General features: G+C 37.4%; 3 protein-coding genes across 3 annotated transcripts; 2 read left to right on the forward strand and 1 right to left on the reverse strand.

The window, feature by feature from the left end:
- Positions 1 to 688: 688 nt before the first annotated feature.
- Positions 689 to 6,265, forward strand: LOC140034932 (mini-chromosome maintenance complex-binding protein-like). Its single transcript, XM_072073741.1, has 14 exons — positions 689 to 1,158; positions 1,563 to 1,676; positions 1,777 to 1,884; positions 2,015 to 2,131; positions 2,438 to 2,482; positions 2,787 to 2,906; positions 3,019 to 3,177; positions 3,887 to 3,961; positions 4,150 to 4,263; positions 4,392 to 4,594; positions 4,704 to 4,839; positions 5,047 to 5,274; positions 5,710 to 5,777; positions 5,863 to 6,265. The coding sequence occupies exons 1-14, from the start codon at positions 991 to 993 to the stop codon at positions 5,984 to 5,986; spliced, it is 1,779 nt and encodes a 592-aa protein (XP_071929842.1). The 5' UTR covers positions 689 to 990; the 3' UTR covers positions 5,987 to 6,265.
- Positions 6,266 to 7,890: 1,625 nt separating this feature from the next.
- LOC113725292 (uncharacterized) lies at positions 7,891 to 12,093 on the forward strand. Its single transcript, XM_027248385.2, has 13 exons — positions 7,891 to 8,155; positions 8,301 to 8,465; positions 8,763 to 8,861; positions 8,941 to 9,075; positions 9,179 to 9,247; positions 9,400 to 9,496; positions 9,674 to 9,776; positions 10,014 to 10,224; positions 10,479 to 10,592; positions 10,726 to 10,857; positions 11,011 to 11,091; positions 11,383 to 11,499; positions 11,640 to 12,093. The coding sequence occupies exons 1-13, from the start codon at positions 8,036 to 8,038 to the stop codon at positions 11,742 to 11,744; spliced, it is 1,548 nt and encodes a 515-aa protein (XP_027104186.2). The 5' UTR covers positions 7,891 to 8,035; the 3' UTR covers positions 11,745 to 12,093.
- A 580-nt stretch (positions 12,094 to 12,673) lies between these two features.
- LOC113725293 (phosphoglucan phosphatase LSF2, chloroplastic) lies at positions 12,674 to 16,095 on the reverse strand. Its single transcript, XM_027248386.2, has 4 exons — positions 15,684 to 16,095; positions 14,237 to 14,442; positions 13,382 to 13,552; positions 12,674 to 13,188 (listed from the first exon to the last, which is right to left on the reverse strand). Exons 1-4 carry the CDS (start codon positions 16,006 to 16,008, stop codon positions 12,985 to 12,987), a joined length of 906 nt encoding a protein of 301 aa, XP_027104187.1. The 5' UTR covers positions 16,009 to 16,095; the 3' UTR covers positions 12,674 to 12,984.
- Between the last annotated feature and the right edge of the window lie 1,814 nt (positions 16,096 to 17,909).

Here is a 17,909-nt window from a genome sequence, read left to right on the forward strand (position 1 = left end):
ACAAGACTAACACAACGGAAAAAATTTGCATCTTACTCGAAGAACACCAACGATGAGCGGAGCCAATTGGAATTTTCGTTAGATATATAGGTCATCCTAAATGTTGAGCATGTTGACCCCTCTAGGTGGTTTTGGGAAAAAAAAAAAAAAAAAAGGTAGACACTAACCCTACACCAGAAAGGTTTGATACATAGTAAAGTGTATTCGTGTAAATTTTGGTATCAAAATCAATGCATAGAAAGATTGAAGGTCGTCCAAGGATCCAACTGAGCTGATAGGAACATCAGTCAGGTGATCGTGAAATCTTTGATTTGATTTTCTAGCCGTTTTCCTTATCCCTTTTATGGTTTGGAGTTTTCGTTTAGAAAAAAAAATAAAAAAAATTAATGTTGTGAGACATAAAATAAGATCATTGTAAAAGGCACCAATGATATTTCTAAGCAACGAAGTTCATTAAGAAACACAATGCTTATGCAACCAAAAAAAAAAAAAAAACTAAAGTGATGAAAATTCAATTTGACAACGTCAAACTAATTAATAAAGCCTAAAATAATCAAAGAAATTTACAACAATACAATATCCTTTTCAGTATTACATATTTAGCAAGAAAATATTATTCAATTACTTAAACTTTTAGAACAAATAGTTTTTTTTCCTATTAGTTAAAGTGAAACTCTTTCACTTCCTTTGAAGAGGATTGCAACATTGTAAAACTCCAAGTCTATACACTAAACATGCGCAAGAAATTAGGGCCCATTCATCGAACAATGCAATGTTTAGCATTGTGTTAAGTGATGGGCTTTCTAGGCCGAATTGGCGGGAAGACTCCCCCAAGACTTGGCGGGAAAAGATACCGATACGCAACAGTTTAGCGCGGGAAGCCGGCACTGCTCTTGGAGAGCGTGGGATTTTGAGGCTTGAAAGAGGGAAGGTAAAAACCTACAACTTCTTATTATATCAGAAAGCTAGCAAAAAACAAAGGAAAAAAAAATGGTTGGGTTGCCGTACGATTGCCTCGCAAACCCACTTGGAGCCGTCCGATTGACGTTCGAGAAGGCTGTGGCCTCAGGCATCGATCCGGCCACCTTCGATGGCAAAGACTGGGGCGCCACCGACCTCTTTCGCGATTTCCTATACGAAAATGACGGCCTCTCGCAGGTCCTCTCTTTTATGTGTTGATTAATTTGTTGCAGTATTTGATAATTCTCCTAATACCCTAGGGTTTACTGTACGTGTCTCGTTTGGTTCGTTTAATTGCTTCAATCTACTAAAAGCTTCTAGGGCGGAAACCTGTAAGGAACAGTTTAATTTGTGATTGGGAATTTCTTCTTGTGTTTCTAGTTTGGCAAGTTAAATTGCGAAGGTCAGCATTCTTCATTTATAGCCCTCCCAATTCACCCTTACCTTTCTAATTCATGGTCTTAACTAGAAAGTGGTACTAAGATGGGAGTTCATGGTGTACGAGTACTTTCCACTTATGTCGGATTTTACTTTGGTGGTCAAAAAAATTGATTTAGTACGACTGTAGCCAATTTGTGTTCACTGGGATATTGAATTTTTAGGTGCCAACGTTAAATGATTCCACCATCAGATCGCTTCAGCCTAACACTCTGGTTAAGTTCCGGGGCATGATTCAAGACATGTTAGGAAATGAATTTTATGTCGGTGCTTACAAGGTACTACTTGTTACTTATCTATTTGACATGTCTCTATGTAATAGATAGAACGTTCTCATCTCTTAATGTCTTTGATGTTTAAACTTTTTCTTTTATTAAGGATGGGAGTGTCTGGAGAACAAATAAGTTCGCAGATCATTCCCAATTCCCCATTGGATCATCATCTGATATGCGAGTATGGGAACGCCGTTTACTTTATTGTGTGCCTGTAAGTTCTGTTCCTTTTACGTGTGCTTTTATGGTTTTGCATCAAATGTCACAACATGTTTGAGTGTCAGTATTTAGGTAGAATGTTCCGTGGAGTTAGATAAGTAAGTTTAGTGTCCTTCTCATTTTAGGTTCCAGGACAGAACTCATGGACCGAGTCGTTCTGCCAAGCTGCAGTGGCTCCATTTGCAAACTCTACATCCCCAGCAAGAGAGAAGCGCCAGAGGGAAAATGACGTGGACATGCAGGTTTCTTTAAACTACCTGGTCCTTCTTAGTTTTGTACATACGCTATCAACTTGGAGATAACACTTCATTGGAAGTTTGATATGAGCGCCTTAGTTATTTGATGCATGAATCATACAGGAAACATGATTATGCTTAGGAAAAGTTGTTATCTTATTTGACCTGAGTTATACTGAATTATTGGATAATTCCAATAAGAGATTTTTTCATTGCCTTCACTTTGTTGGATTGTAATTGAATCTTATCAGTCATTGTTTTCAACCAGGATTAAGAGTTTTGTTACATGTATTTTACTTTGTGTGATTCCAGGATCCGGATCACGAGTTTCAGGATTCTCCATCTGCAAAAAGGAAGGTTAGTTAAAATCTGTACTTTACCTTCTTTCCTCAACAATCTTCTTCTATCTCCTGTCTATCCCCAATCATCCTCCCAATTCTACAGTTCAGTCATTCTACGTGTATTTCCAATATGAAATCTTTGAAGGGGATGATAGGAGCCAAACTTTGAAATCAGTTGATATTTCATATAATTGAAAATTTCAATGCTTATAATTGAAAATGGGCTGAGTTGACCAATTTGGTTTTCCTTTTTGTATTTGAGGTAACTAAGCTGTTTGAACTGACTTTAAGTTTATTTTGGTTTAATTTGTCTTTGTTAGAGAGAGGAAAGTGTTCCTTCACAGTCTTCTAATCTCCAGGCGAATAAAATTGGAGAAACCAGTTCTAATACTGGGTTGGTGCCTGATTTTGACGGAAATTCATTTCCCTGTCTACTGAAGGTGAATTCATTGCTATTAATTGTTAGAACTTGCATGTAGTGGTAGCAGCTACATGTTCTGCTCTTTTTAAATTCGAATTAAAATTAGTTTCTCTATCATCTTGAATTTGCAGATGTATGATTCTCCTGAGTCGGATTTGAAGCTGAATGATGTATTCGAGTTTATTGGTGTCCTTACTTTTGATACAGAGCTTAAAACAGATGCCGATGAGGTTACTGAACTGAATAACAGTTTATATGAAGAAGAATTGACTCATCTGCCCCCTAGCAAGGTCTTAATTGATTCTAAACTACCAAATGTTTCTCGCTTCTTGTTTGCCCTGTCTACCTTTCTCATCAAGTAACGAAACAAATAATAGTGTTAAGATGACTTGTGCAACGATAAGGAAAAAGTAAGGATCACTATTATTACCAACCTTTTTTATTGTATGCTTTTCAAAATTCTCTATGTGCTGCTTGTGCCACCAAATAGGCTCACGCAACATTTCATTTCAATGGTCGATGGTTAATTTCACGGGGACTGTAGCATATCAATCATGAATGAAAACCTGCAATGTCTCTCTTTTTTTTTTTTCTGATGATGATTTGCAACAAGCTTTTTTTCTGATAATGATTTGCAACAAGCTGTTAATCCTCCTGCTTATGAATAAGATGATTATAGCTAACAGCCATGCTTTTGAATTGCCATAGACAGCAATTAGAAGGAAAAGTTCCATCATAGATTGTCTTAAAGCTAACCATTTTTTTAAAAATTTTCTTTACATAAATGGAAGTGAGAACAAACTGGTAGTCATGCACTAGAATCTGTGAATCCCAAAAGTTGAAATCCTGTTGCAGCTTGCTGACCTTAAAGAAAACTAGTCACAATTTGTCTTAACCAGCATATGTTCATTTGATACTGTACTGCAAAACCAATTACTAAAATAAAATGATTTTTTCATACAAAAAATGACTGATTTTGCTGATTACTTCCTTTTGTAGGTGCCTCGTATCCATTGTCTAGTACACAGGAAACTAGCAGTTCATGACTTTCTTTCAAGTCCCACAATGTTGGAGGTGAGATGAGTGAGCTTGTGGTTGTTGTACGAGAGTAAAAAAGAACCTGCAAATTAGTTGCAATGCTATCTCCCCTCTTTTCCATCTTTTATCCTTCCACTCAATCTAACAAAAGGGGAAGCAAGAAATAAAGATGCTTCTTCTGTCATTTGGTTATTTAATTCTGTAACTGAATTCTTGTAACACAGCCCAAACCATTCCTGGTGAAAGGGATAAGAGAAACACTGTTGGGGCATCTCACAGCTGTTCTTGGAAATGACGGGCTAGCAGCTCAGTTTATGTTATTACACCTTTTATCCAGGGTACGTTTCATAAGAGACCAAGTTTCCTAGTCCTTTTATTTGTGAGAATATCATATTTGTCATCCTCTTTCCTTGTCATGTAATTTTTGGACATAAGTGGATGTATCCACCAAGTAATGTCATTGCAGGTACATGCTAGGGTGGATACAGTTGCTGTGGGAAAGCTTTCACTAAACCTTACTTGTTTAAACAAGGAAAGCATATCTATTTTTGGAAACCGTTTAAACCTCGCGATCAGGAACCTTGTACCTTTTGCGCATTCTCTACCTCTCACCATTGATTACCTTAATTCTGTTTCTCTTGCCCCAAGAAAGGATTACCAGATAAACAGGTATTCTGATGTTATACTGTTGGCCTGCAGAATACTTCTCTTTGAAGTGCACTTCAATAACTCTTGAGCTTCAGTGTAATTTTGTGGTTCAATGTTCTCGGTGTCATAGATTGGTTTCTGGAGCTTTACAACTAGCTGAGGGCACTCATTTAACTATCGACGAGACTCGGTTACAAACAGGGACCCTTAACTCGACTGGAGTTGATAATGCAAGAGTGCTGAAGAGCTTGACGGAGTTGCAAAAGGTACACTGATACTTGGACTCATAATGTTATGGTTGTGTATTATTTTTTTCAGTCCGCTGTTGCATTAAGTTTCTCTGACAGATGTAGATATCTTTTCTGGTTACGTGTGCCTAGAGGAGTTGATTTACAATTTTTTTTCTTGATTTCAGATAATGCTGGTTTAGATCGATATATTAGCTTAGCTAACATCTTCACTCCCTTTTCCAGGTGGAGTATGATTTTACATACTATAAAATGGACATGGCTGCAGACATCCAAATGTTAATTCTTTCTGAGGGAAAATCTAATATCTTACCCGCTGATTTGGTGTTGCCTTTGCGTCCATCCTCGGTAGACTGTTATGGTGATGTGGACCCAGAACTACTGAAAGCTTGGAGATGGTACTTAGCTACTATGAGATCATTGCCACATTCCATTGAGCAGGAGATGCAGAAGGTAAGGGTTAAGTTAATTTTGATCTTCGTTTTCAAGTCCTCCAAGAAAGTGACGTGGATTTCCAAAATTTTTCTTGATTTGGTATTTTCTTTTCTGTTTAGTCATATATGTGTGTAATCTTTATAGTCGAAAAAGTCCCCAGTGGCAGTCAATAATGATTTCCTCATTTGCAGTCGTGGTTGGTGCCTACAAAATAAAAATAAACCTGCATGTCTGCGAAACTGCTAACAGTGTTTGAAATTTCTTTATTTATTCAGTGAAGTTGGGTTTAATTTGTTAGTGCAACTGTTTGCAATGTTCCAGTGAGGGACTCACAATTTCCCCATATGATATTCCTGTCCCAGTCCAATATCGACATACATGGAGACACACTTGTGTATATTGTGCAGCATCTACAGCTGACTCGTTGCTAACACTGATCAAACATAATTGCAGGTGGTAGAAGATGACTTGGTTGCTGCAAGGCAAGCTGATAGAAGCTTAGGAAGCCAAGAACTCAGCAGGTTGGTTGCGGACTATGAACTTGCCCATATTTCCCTTGTATCCTTCTCATAGTAGGGTTGATGATGTGAGACCATTTTTTTGCAGATTGCTTACTATGGGGCGATTGGTTTCGGTGAGCTTTGGTGACACGTGTCTGTCATTGGATCATTGGCAGATGGTGAAGGAGCTGGAGAGACTGAGGAGGGAAAGGCTCCAGGGGAGTGTGTAGGTGAAGCAAGGGAACGATGGGAGAAGAGAGTGAAAGAGTGTTGCTACTTTTGTCAATCTGGTAGGCAATGTGAGAGGCGTTGTGATGAAGTAGTGTTGTAAAGAAGCTCATCTTGTAACTGTCAGCATCTAAATTCAACCTTATGGTAATGCAAAATGTAAAATGACTGACTAAAACTTGATTTGCACTTACTAGCACGCTGGAAGTTACATTACATTGTAGTATGATATCTTCGGGCAATTTAATTTAAGTATATAAATGAAGCGAGCGTCCTTTATATTTTGTTTTGTTAGAGTGTGTTTCCCCGGCCAATTCTTTATTATTATTTATTTTTTTGCCTTTGCTCCTTTTTCACATTCTTTTGACACCTTACTCTATTAAACACACGATTTGAATCATGAACTTTCTCTTACGACCAAGAAGATTCTAAATCTGTCAAGTCACTCTAGAGCTGCAACAGGAGAATGATCAATGATGTGCCTAAAGCGATAGTGAACCAGCAATGATTGTAGTGTAGGCATGACTTCCAAATGGTGATGGATCCAAAGCAAAGGACTAATAAAATTTCGTGAAGCAGGGCGGGGTCAAAAGCGCACTGCAGCAGAAGTGTAGTTTTCAATAGTCGTCCCGACTGCAGAACAACCGAAAACAAACAAGCCCGCGGTGAAATGACATAATGGTCATTAGTCCTTTTTTTTTTTTTTCAATCATCACTTTTTATTTATATCATACTCTATTCTAATCTAACTAAGAAATGAGGTCTAACTGAATCTACAGGGAGTCAATAGGGACAAAATCACCACCTAATCAGAAGAGTGCATTATGCATTCTTTTTTGAAGAATGGACTCTGCTTGAATTAGCTGTTTTTTTAGAGTGTTTTTCAAAAACTTTACTGTAACTGTGTATGTGAGAAACTTTTACTGTAGATATTTTTTGGATTGTTTTTAGAGATATTTTTTAATATTTTTATAATTTACAATTTTTTTGAATATTTTTTTAAAAATTTTACACGATCCATCATCACCCCCTTATTTTTCTTCCTCTCCTCCTCCCCTTTATTTCCTCCTCCCCCTTTCCCCCCAACCCCAAACCCTTCTTTGGATGGTGGCTGCGACTTTAGCTACTATTCTAACCACGACCGTCTTGGTTGTGACTTCTGATTGCGATCAGATTTGATCGTGATTAGGAAGGTTGTGGTCAGTAGAGGGGAAGAAATTGGAGGGTAAGGAAAGAAAAAAAGAAAGGAGGAAGGAAAAAGAGAGAAAGGAAGAGGAAAAATGAAGAAGGAGGCAGAGAGAGTGAGAAAAGATGGGCGGAGAGAAAAAGAGGGTCGTGAGTGTGGGAGTGATGGCGGTGAGGTGGTGACTGTGATGGTGGAGAGTGATGATGATGGGTAGTGGTTTATTTATTTATTTATTTTGTATATTTGGAGTTGTTTTTGATATATTGTATAGATATGTTGTTTTTAGAGTTGTTTTTGTTTGTGTATTATTGTAACACTGTATATGAAAAACTTATTTTTCAAAAATTGAGAAATCCAAAGAGCCCACATAATGTAGTAATTGGTGGGAGGTGCCTTAATGGCTTGCTGGTTGTTGAAAAAATGGCCATAAGTCAATAAACTAGCATATTACTTATTATTTATTTCCTGCAAAGAAGCACTTTTAACACAAGTGTTTTTAATAAAATTGGACTCTTTAAATTATAAAAATTAATTACCAAACATGCTAAAACTATTTTTAATACTTAAAAGCGTTTTTTTTAATGCACGGCAACCCAAACGGGTTCTCGGACGGTTTATATAGCTTTTGGGAGCGCTTTCGTTCCTTCGTTTTGCTCCAAATCGTCAGTCAGTGAATGAGTGGGTCATGAATTTTATGATTGATCGCCGCCTTTAAAAGTTAAAATCAGTTGGAAGGATGATCCCATCGAGACTGCGATGATTATAGGTGAAATCCCATAACCTGTCCTCCCCTAAAATTGGCCTCCCATCGCCACGATCTTTGCTCAATTCTCAACAAACGGAGAGCAGGAGGAGGAGGAAGAAGATGATGATGATGATGAAGATGATCGGTAAATCCCGCATTGAAGCATTCATGTCTTGGTTCGTCAGAGTTCATCCCCACGAGACATCCGCTTTGTTTTGTTCCACCTCCACTTTCTTCTTCGTACGCTTTTCTTCTCCATTCCCACTATTTTCTTCTTCTTCGACTACTATCTCTTTTATAGTAGTAGTATCTAATAAATCTCAGTTAGTTAATTTGATTTCTTTTGTTCGATGAATTAAATTACCAATGTAACTAACAATTGCAGATATTGGGTGCTTATTTCGTGGTTTTACCCTTACGCGACGAAGGGGCAATCTCATTAGGGTTAGGCAAATTGCCTGGCTTATTTGCGGGATCATTGCTCCTCACCTTGCTTGCTGCTCCCCTTTCCACCCTCATCTTCTCTTTGCCTAATCTTCCTAAAAGAAAGGTGGCTACAATCTTCTTTCCATTCGATTCACTTCAATTCTATCTCCCCCCTGCACAAGCACATGCTGCGACAACTTGTGAATTCAGTTTAATTTTTTCTTTTTGTTTATTTAGTTTCACCTTCATGTACTAATTGGATGTCGAGAATTCACTTCCTGGAAAAAGTTAAAATTTTTGAGTATTTTTCTACTAGTCTATTAATTTATCCTTTTACATGAGAAATAGTTGTTGCACATACAATGTGCTTTGCTTTGAGTCTCCAGTTTATGCCATCTCTCATGGATTCTTAAACTTGCAGGCTCTGGTCTTCATCCACAGGTTTTTTAGTGCGTCTCTTGTTGTCTTCTTTATCCTCTGGCTTTCCTCCTCACCTGGAAGCGCAGCGTTCAATTTCAAGGTGGGGTTTTATATCAGCTCTTTAACTTCAGAACGTTTGACTTCTTCAATTTGAGATTCTTTTTTTTATCCATTTTTAGGGGCTTCTTCACATGTCGTCCACTATTAAAGAAGAACTCAAGGTTCAAGTTAATCAAGCCACTCCTCCATCTTCTGATGGATGGAGCAACAATGGATGGTTTTACAATTCAGTCAGAATTTCTTTGTTTCTCTGGGTATGTGTTTGCTTCTATTCCTTGTATCTTGGTATAATTGTGACTTTAGACTACTTGGTCACTCTTGCAGGGGAAGTTTTACCTTCTTCATTTCTCACCTCAGGTTGCACTGCTTAATCTTATCACTATATCATCAACCTGGGCAAGAGTTATTGATGTGATGGATAGTGAGGTCAGTTAACTACTCTTTCCCAGCTTTGAGAACTTTTTTATGAGCAACTGATATGTGGTAGAAACTTCAAAGTAATAGCAGAAATCAAACAGTGCTATCGTTGCTGCTTTGATAACAAGCATCTACATCAATTAACTCACTCATAAATCCAGTCAGGTTCAAGATTGTTTGGTTTTATTGGTGCTGGTGCTACACTTGGTCAGCTATTTGGTTCAGTATTTGCAACTGTAATGGCGTGGTTAGGACCATGTATGTCAATATTCCCTGCTTACTCTGAAGATCTAATTTTAAATCTATTTTGCTTCTGCCTCTCACTTTGCACTTCTCTTGATCGCTCACTTGTTCTTTTTTTTTTTTTTTTTTTTTTTCCCTTTTGTGTTAAATTTTGTCCTTCTACTTTGTAACTATGAATCTGGGTACTTGTAGACTTGCTTCTTTTTGCTGCTATTTTGATGGAACTTGCTGCACAATCTGCTAAAGGAATTGACAAAGATATCTCTCGTCTTCCTGAAGAACAGTTTCCCATAAGGTTTTGATTTTATTCTTCTTGTTTCTGTCTCTTGTTGACTTAGTTTATATCTTTGTTTTTTCTTATAACATGTTTTCTTATTCATATATGCATTTCCGTGGCTGTGCACATCTGTGTACATTTATCTTCTATAAAAGTTTTACGTACATGCACATGTGTGTGCATATAATCTTAACCTTCTTGAGGATTTGGTAGGGTATAATACGAGGCTTAACCTTCTTTTCTTTTGGGCTCTAGGAAATCTGACTTTGATCATCTTAATACGGCTAATGAACAGACTGAACCTGCTGATAGACGACCTTCCCCTAGATTATCTTCTACAGCAGCAAATCCTCAGTTCTTGGCTATATTAGATGGACTGCGCCTGATACTCGCATCGAACTACTTGCTACTTGTTGCATTATTCTTGTGGCTAAGTGCAGTAGTGTCCTCTTTCTTTTACTTTCAGGTAAAGGATGCCTGATCATATACTAAAGAATTTGAGGGTTTTATTATGTTTTTTCAGCCTCTTTTTTGTGTTTTTTCTTTCATTATCTCTCTCTCTGTACCCCTCCCTCCCTGCCTCCTCCTTTATAGCTGCATCCGTGTGTCCTTATGGAAATTATTTTTGGACAAGTCAGAGGGATTGAATACAATGACCAGATAATATTTCTTGAGACCTTTTCCTCTGACGGATGTTATCCGGTTCTCTTCCTTCTGCAGAAAGTGACTGTGATTGCCACAAGTTTTACAAGTCCCGTTGACAGAAGAAGATTGTTTGCTCAGATCAATAGCTTTATTGCTGTTTTTATTCTTGCTGGACAACTTAGTTTAACGGTATGACACAATTGTCCAATTGGTTTTTGGTTTGGTGCTCTTGGAATTTCCTCTGATTATCCAGATGCGGGCCTTTTCATGGTTTTCTTTGCATTACCTTCAACACTTAAACAAATTTTCTCTGAAATCACAGGGTCGTATCCTTACTATCTTTGGGGTTACAACTGCTATAAGCTCTGCACCATTTGTTGCGATCATTAATTTAATTGCTATAGCTGTGTGGCCGACATGGATTGCAGTTGCTGTGTGCGAAACATTACGCAAGGTCTGTTTTATTTACCCGTTGGATGGGGAAAAGTAATAAGGAAACACGTAGCTGTACCTTTTGTGTGGGCAACAGTGAGGGAAGCTGGATTGTGGCATTAAAGTTACATTAGTTGCAAACTAAATGTATTATCTGTTCTTTTTGTTGCTTCAGGTGGTTACATATGTTGTAACCAGGCCTGGAAGAGAGCTGCTTTTCACTGTTGTCTCACAAGATGAGAAGTACAAAGCAAAGGTATTAGACATATTACACAAATTGATTGTTTTCCCTCTCCCTCTTTTTGAAAGATAGGATTTTGAGAAAACGTACAAGGGCGCAGGGGAGTCTATAATCCTCTCATTTCAATTTTTTTTTTTCTTTTTGTTCTTTTCCTTTCAGTTGTTATAATTAGAGGTTTGAAGTAGCTCCAGGAAGATTCAGTCCGTAATGTTCCATTGGATGTAGTCTGATAAATGCATGTATGATTAGGATTTAGTTGTAGTGTCTGGAGTGCAGCCGTTTACATTACATATTCTGATGTTTCAGGTATGCATAGATGTAATTGTTCAACGGCTGGGGGATGCTTCAGCTGCTGGAATGTACAAGCTACTCTTTGACACGCTTAGTGGAAAGGCGTCTCTTGCCTCTCTTTGTGCCCTTCCTGTATGTTGTTTGTTTGATACACGCAAAATGAGTTGTACCTTTTAATTGTCAAAACAATTTCAAATTGTAATTCAAGTTATTTTGCCTAGAATGAAGCTGTGATAGTTTTTGCACCTTTTTTCCTTGTACCATGATTCCAGGTGTGCGTGTTGTGGATGGTGACAGCATTCCATTTAGGGAGCCAGCAAAGGCGACTTGCAAAACTGCCACAACCATCGCAGTCACTTGAAACCTCCCCAAGATGATATTGGTAGGGGTTTTGTTAATGCAATCTGAAATGAACTTTACTAGGCAATGGTTGGACTAGAAGTTTTGCGGCATGACGAGTGAACCATCGTTTTGACCGACACCGCAAGACCAAGCAATGTTGAAGCGGCGCTGCTAATCATCGTTCTATTTAATTGATTTCATGATAAAGTTTACATTGAAATTGACCAAAATGGTGAAGACCAAATTCGGTATAGATAAGTGATAGCTTGTTTATTGTAAAAAATGAGCACGGCGAGACATATGAGGTTTTTGGGTTTGTACTTTGCTATTTCCTTTACCATCTGCGAAGTTCTGTCATTTTATCTGCTGCTTACATTGCCAAAATGATTGTACGACCAAAATTTTCCTTTGATGTACGCTAAATTAAGATCTCAATAGCAGCCTCGAGAGGCCGAGGTAATAAGACGACGACAGACGTAGGTGCATTCTCATGAATTGCATTAGCAACTTTGAGGCTGTTGCCCTACGGTCTCTCTATGATATGATGATGTACGAATCTCCCAAAATTCCAACAGTTGTCCTCAGTTCACCTTAATGAAGTATAGGTTTTGCAGGAGTTCCCATCACTGATTATTACAGGTATAGGTTTTGCAGGAGTTGCCATCACTGATTATTACAGGCGAAACCTTGTTTAAATGACGGGTGGTTATTATCATTAGCTTCAAAATTCACGAATTCATGTCCAAAAAGACGATTTTAGTTACTAATAAAGCTTCTAGTTTCCTCTACCCGCATCATTTCCATTCGACGTAAAATTTTGTCCAAGTCTCTCGATTTGCGATCATATACACTGCTGATCTTCTTCCCAGGTTTGAGAATCCTGAAAGCATGAAAATTTGCAGCACTTGGGTGTCAAATTGATGAAACGACGAAGGAAAAAACAAAAATCTCAAGAGTGCTCGACTATTCAATCGCCCAAAAGAGCTTAGGGCAATCAATATAGGTGATTTAGAAACACGTTCGTTGGTAAGAAGTCGCGTCCTCCTATAAAAGGGTTCACAACTGGCCAACGCCATAAAAATGGTTATCCAGTAGATTTACATCCATAAAATTTGCTTTACTAGAAAGTGTGAAACAGTGACGGATGTGTCGAGTAATCTGGCCAGTAGAAAAGAACATCCGGTCGATTACTAAATTCCAGGCACAAGCTTTGGACTGTGCCACACCAGGAAAAAATGAAAAATTGTAGTACAAGTTAATTACTCTTTTTAACTCTCACGTGCTTCGAAGGCCGCGGACACGATCCTCAATCAGTTTCCTTTCCCAGTCTGCTACGTCCTGAAAGGCATAATCTGGAAGACTATCAAATGGCTCCTTCCAGGCCTCAGTCTTAGCCAAATCATAAGTAGCTCCCCGGATTGCTCTTTTGCTGGGTCCACAGGGTCTCTTTGAAGTAAGTTCATCATAGGCAGTATTTAGCTGCTCAATAGCATATTGACAAAAAAACATTAAACATCAATTCGCATCTCTTGGTGATTGAAACAAACTAATCTTAAAGCCAACACAGCCTATACGCGGTCAGTTCTTAAAAAGAGCTGAGGCTATCAAGCTGATTTTCAGTGAAGGAGACTTAATACGGTTGCTTTAAGATTAAAAAAACTTGATCACTTACATCCATGCCCTGAAACCAGAACATGTAAGCAATTGCTGTTGCAGGTGCCCTCCCCAGCCCAGCTGTGCAATGTACATATACTTTCCCCTTACCTTCTTCAATTGCCCATTCCAGTGAGGAAACAGCTCTGGGTAACATAATTCTCAAAGATTCTGGATCAAAATCCCTCGCCTGCAAGTAAGCAATGTATATCTGTTATAAGCACTGTCAAGAATTGCATTGCATGATAACAGAGAAATTTATAAAACTAATAATAAGAAAAGAAACATGCTCTGTATCCGTGAAAATTTTGAAAAAATGGTTTGCAGGACATGTGATTCTGGACATACGAGTCCCAGATAATTTAGAGGCACTGTTTAAGCTGGCATTGGTAATTAGAAAAATTTACAAAATTAAATGGCAACTCATAAAGATCAAGAGAAAAACATCATTCTGTACACAGCATTACACACACATAGATGACTATTCATTTTTGGAATTTGTGAACTGACAGCAATTGAAAGACAAACTAAATGAACATTTGCAAGTATCTAAAATGCTACACCACATTGGAAGAGTAAACCAAGGTCAAGAAGCACAAGTATATGACTTCATGATGATCCTGAGAAGGCAGGTAAATAAATTCCACAATTGTCCTACTAAAACCTGAACAACAGCATTCTTTTTTAACACAAGGACATGATTGCTGAATAGGCACAAGCACAAGCAGTTATGCAGTATAGTTAATCCAGAAACTGGGCATGGTTGAGAAAGGAAGTTATCACATGGCAATTTTTGTCATCAATACAAGTTCAAAGGTTTCAGCAAACTCTCAAGTGTGGATTTCGGAAAATGCAAGTGTTGCTAATTGCTTACAGGCCTTCTCATGTGATGGATTTCAATTTCTTCACATCTTTTTACTATTGACTGGAGGTCTATTCCCCAATACTCGACATCTTGGTCTTGCTGCAGGTTCAGAATATAGGCCACATTCTCTTGTTCTTTCAAATGATCTATGTCCTCAACTTTCTGAGGTTGAGAGCCAACAATTAGATCTTCGGTAATCAATGTGTAATTCATGCCTGACGTGAAAATACACTTGTTAGATAACTTACAAAGACTCAATTTCAGTAGAAATGCACATCACACACATGCACACAAGTATGGAAAGTCAGTGCAATATTGTATTCACGAAAATAAGTGTATCCCACTTAACCAGACCAGAAAATCTTCCTGAGGGTGTAAGTGCATCACAAGTGAGTTATTCTTTCATTAATAATAAAAATATGCTATGACAGTAGCAAGACGGGAAAGCCAAGTGATTAACAAACACGAGTGAACTCTTCATGAAGAAGCTGGCTGCCACTTATGTTTGTGTTGGAGTAGCATTTCACCCAGCAGATTCTCAGATCTCTCCAAGAATAATGCTGAACCTATCTGGCCACTCTTCATTATCATGCTTGATTAGGGTAAAGCAAGTTTTGGGTGTCAAATTAGCAATAAACATCTGAATTGATGGTTACAAGGCACAGATTCTTAGTTTCGTAGAATACCGATCGACTTAGGATGCATGGTCTTCCACTTTTCTTATATCAGAAGACTAGAGAGACGACAGTATCTTGTTTCAGAAGGGCTGCAGTCTACTTAGGCATCAAAAAAAAAAAAAGAAGGAAAATTTGCACCACTGAAGGAGCTTCATTGAAAGTGGTGAAGGTACTATAACTCTGGATAGGTAGCACATATGGTTGAAAGGAAATTGAGCTCAGTGAGGATGATTAGCAAATTTGAGTGTATAATATTGTAAGGGAAACAAAAAGAGTAGTCCTCATTAGAAAAACATATATACAATAACAAACAAACTTGATTATTTGTACCAGTAAATCAGGACTTAGTTCAGGTTGACATCTAGACATCCATCTCAAGACTCAATTGCATTTTGGGGAAAAAAATGCCCTTGAACTTCATATCAATGAAAACTATATTTAAGAGATTATCAATTTTGTCCTGAGGCAGCTAAATAAATTTATGAAGATGAAGCTATGCGTCCATGCTCTCAAAAACCTTGAGAACTATTTTAGTATAATAATTCAAAAGCTTCTAGTGCAGAAGGTAAATCATATCCCAAATCTTCCTGATTCATATAGGAAACTCTCAACAAACAAAAAAACACCACAAAACACACTCGACCAATAGCAAGATATTACTGCAAACAATACCCCATCTCAATGCTTGCCTTTCTCAATCTTTGTGAACGAACATGACAAACCCAAAAAATGAACTTACTTTACAAAGTCAAGAAGCGAAAATAAAGCAAGGAACTAACCAAGATCGTGATGATACTCATAAGGGTTTCTCATCATTCTCTTCATGGCTATGTTATACTCTTCCATTCTGTTCTTGGAGGAGCTGCCTTTTCTTGTGGGGTTTTCTTGAACTTCACTCTCAGGCGCTTTGCAATAAATCTTATTGTTCAATCTCAAGTTATTTCTGGGCTCCCTAAGCCTGATAGATGACCTTACATTTGTTTGTAAAGAAGAGAAACAAAAGACATTACAGTTGCTGGATTGTTGAAGCGGAGGAGGAAGCACCAGTGATGAAGAAGAGAAGCTCAACACAGTGCCTAATGGACCTTCCATTCCCATGACCATCTTCGGTCTGTTCCACTTCCTGTCATCTCCACACAATTTTTCTATGGTGGTACAGATGGAAATTTAAGAAACTTGATTTGACCAAACTGCCCTTCCAGTTAGGAGTAATAATTAGCAGGCGGAGTGATATTTGTACCCTCTGAGTCTTGTACTAGTAGCAAACAAAAATTTTACTACTCAAGAGTCCCTCTTGGGCTGGTGCCCACCGCCAAGCCCTCGAGGCCTTGGTGTTGCCTCCCACCAAATTGCCACTCTTGCAGCTCTATTTTAATACATTCGTCTGATCCGATGGTGATTCTATCCTTATCGATCTTCTGTAAGTTCAGTTGAACGTTTCGTAGTTAGAGTACGAGTAGGAATAGGGATGACAATTGATAATAAAAAAAAAAAAAGAGTCCGAGAGGTTCATTTAAGAGTGCAAATATTACGCCATAATCAATTAATGTTTCATCTAACTACGTGCATCCTTTGTAAAACATCTATTTTCTACTTAAATAGGCAAAAAAAAAGAGTCATTAAATTTAAGATTATATCTTTTAGCCATTAAAGCACTTTTAGCACAGACTCAAAAATTTACTTTTAGAATAATTTTTGTAATTAAAAAAAATATAAAAAATTAGCTTTGATTATTTTAATATATAATTTTAAACTAAATGTAGAGATAAATATGTTTTAGAAATTCGAAATTATATATTATCAAATAAAAAACTCACTTATACAGGGGTACACCCAAATAATATAATCAAGTACTTTAACAAAAAAAAATTCTACTAATTGAATTAATTTTTGATAAGCCACCAAACCAGTTCAAATGGAAATTTTTTGCTCACGTCAACCCCAAAAGAAAAAGTGAAAAAAAAAAAAAAAACAACTCATCCTAATGTGCATTCGACATGTACATGCATTGGGCCTTGAAGTGTGGAAGCTAAAAAACTGATATTGCAGTTGATACTTGGTTTACCGTGATTTTTCAAGGAAAACGGCATCAAAGCCCAAATTAAGCTACTCAGCCCAAGTTAATTTTGTGTTGGTTATAAAAATAAGAAGCCATCAACAACTGAACGCCCAACATGTAGTATTTTTCCTTTTAAATCCTCGAGGAAGGAAGGATCCCTTGATTTGCATTGCTTCAATCTTGAAAGCACCTGCTTATGGCTTATGGTAGAGATGGTACACAATATTGCATCTCCCGGTCCCAAGTCCCATTCAATCAGATATTTCGCTTGCATTCTATCAACCTTAGAAGATAGATACTAATGAACAATTTTGTTTGTCTTTCTTATCTAATAGTAGTAATAGGCTACAAAAACTCTGTTTGGATTGATCATTTTTTCAAAAACAAGTTTTTTAAATATAATGTTACAGTAATACACAATAACTCAAAAAACATCTCATCCATACAATATATCAAATATTTTAAAAAAATTTTATAGTAAAATTTTTTTCATATACATTGTTACAGTAAAATTTTTCAAAAACACCCCTAAAAACAGGTAATCAAACGGAACTGTCAACAGAGTTGCATCTGGAGTTTATATATAGTAATCGTGTTTCTTACGCAAGCATCATTGAAATTTGAAGCAGGATCGAGAGCTGCCAAGTTCTTAGTTTGGATTCTTTGTAATGCAGTATATGTGTCAATGAAGACGGGACATGTCAATGAAATTGGCAGACAAAGTTCGTGATGAGGTAACCTAATCTTAGAATGTCCCAAAAAAATGAGTCCAAAAATGATCTTTCGAGATGAGATGACAAAACACACATAAGAATTCTGCCAAACCAACCATCGCCTAAGAATTTATTCCAAGCCCTCCTTCCATGGAATATTTGGCTGTATTTCTTGTCATCAAAAAAAAAAAAAAAAAGAAAAAAAGAAACCAGATAAAGGAAGAAGAAGCACT

Source organism: Coffea arabica, chromosome 2c (genome assembly GCF_036785885.1).
Source record: "Coffea arabica cultivar ET-39 chromosome 2c, Coffea Arabica ET-39 HiFi, whole genome shotgun sequence".
Lineage (NCBI taxonomy): Eukaryota > Viridiplantae > Streptophyta > Magnoliopsida > Gentianales > Rubiaceae > Coffea > Coffea arabica.

Bases quoted from the DNA above. Each gene is read 5' to 3' on its own strand.
- LOC140034932 (XM_072073741.1), top strand. From the start codon at position 991: ATGGTTGGGTTGCCGTACGATTGCCTCGCAAACCCACTTGGAGCCGTC. The intron at 1,885-2,014 runs GTAAGTTCTGTT...TTCTCATTTTAG, and splicing joins GTTTACTTTATTGTGTGCCT to GTTCCAGGACAGAACTCATG. The intron at 2,483-2,786 runs GTTAGTTAAAAT...TGTCTTTGTTAG, and splicing joins CTCCATCTGCAAAAAGGAAG to AGAGAGGAAAGTGTTCCTTC.
- LOC113725293 (XM_027248386.2), bottom strand. From the start codon at position 16,008: ATGGTCATGGGAATGGAAGGTCCATTAGGCACTGTGTTGAGCTTCTCT. The intron at 14,443-15,683 runs GTTAGTTCCTTG...TTTTCACGTCAG, and splicing joins TGAGTATCATCACGATCTTG to GCATGAATTACACATTGATT. The intron at 13,553-14,236 runs GTAAGCAATTAG...GCTTACTTGCAG, and splicing joins TCCATCACATGAGAAGGCCT to GCGAGGGATTTTGATCCAGA.
- LOC113725292 (XM_027248385.2), top strand. From the start codon at position 8,036: ATGATGATGATGATGAAGATGATCGGTAAATCCCGCATTGAAGCATTC. The intron at 8,862-8,940 runs GTGGGGTTTTAT...ATCCATTTTTAG, and splicing joins GCGCAGCGTTCAATTTCAAG to GGGCTTCTTCACATGTCGTC. The intron at 11,092-11,382 runs GTATTAGACATA...CTGATGTTTCAG, and splicing joins ATGAGAAGTACAAAGCAAAG to GTATGCATAGATGTAATTGT.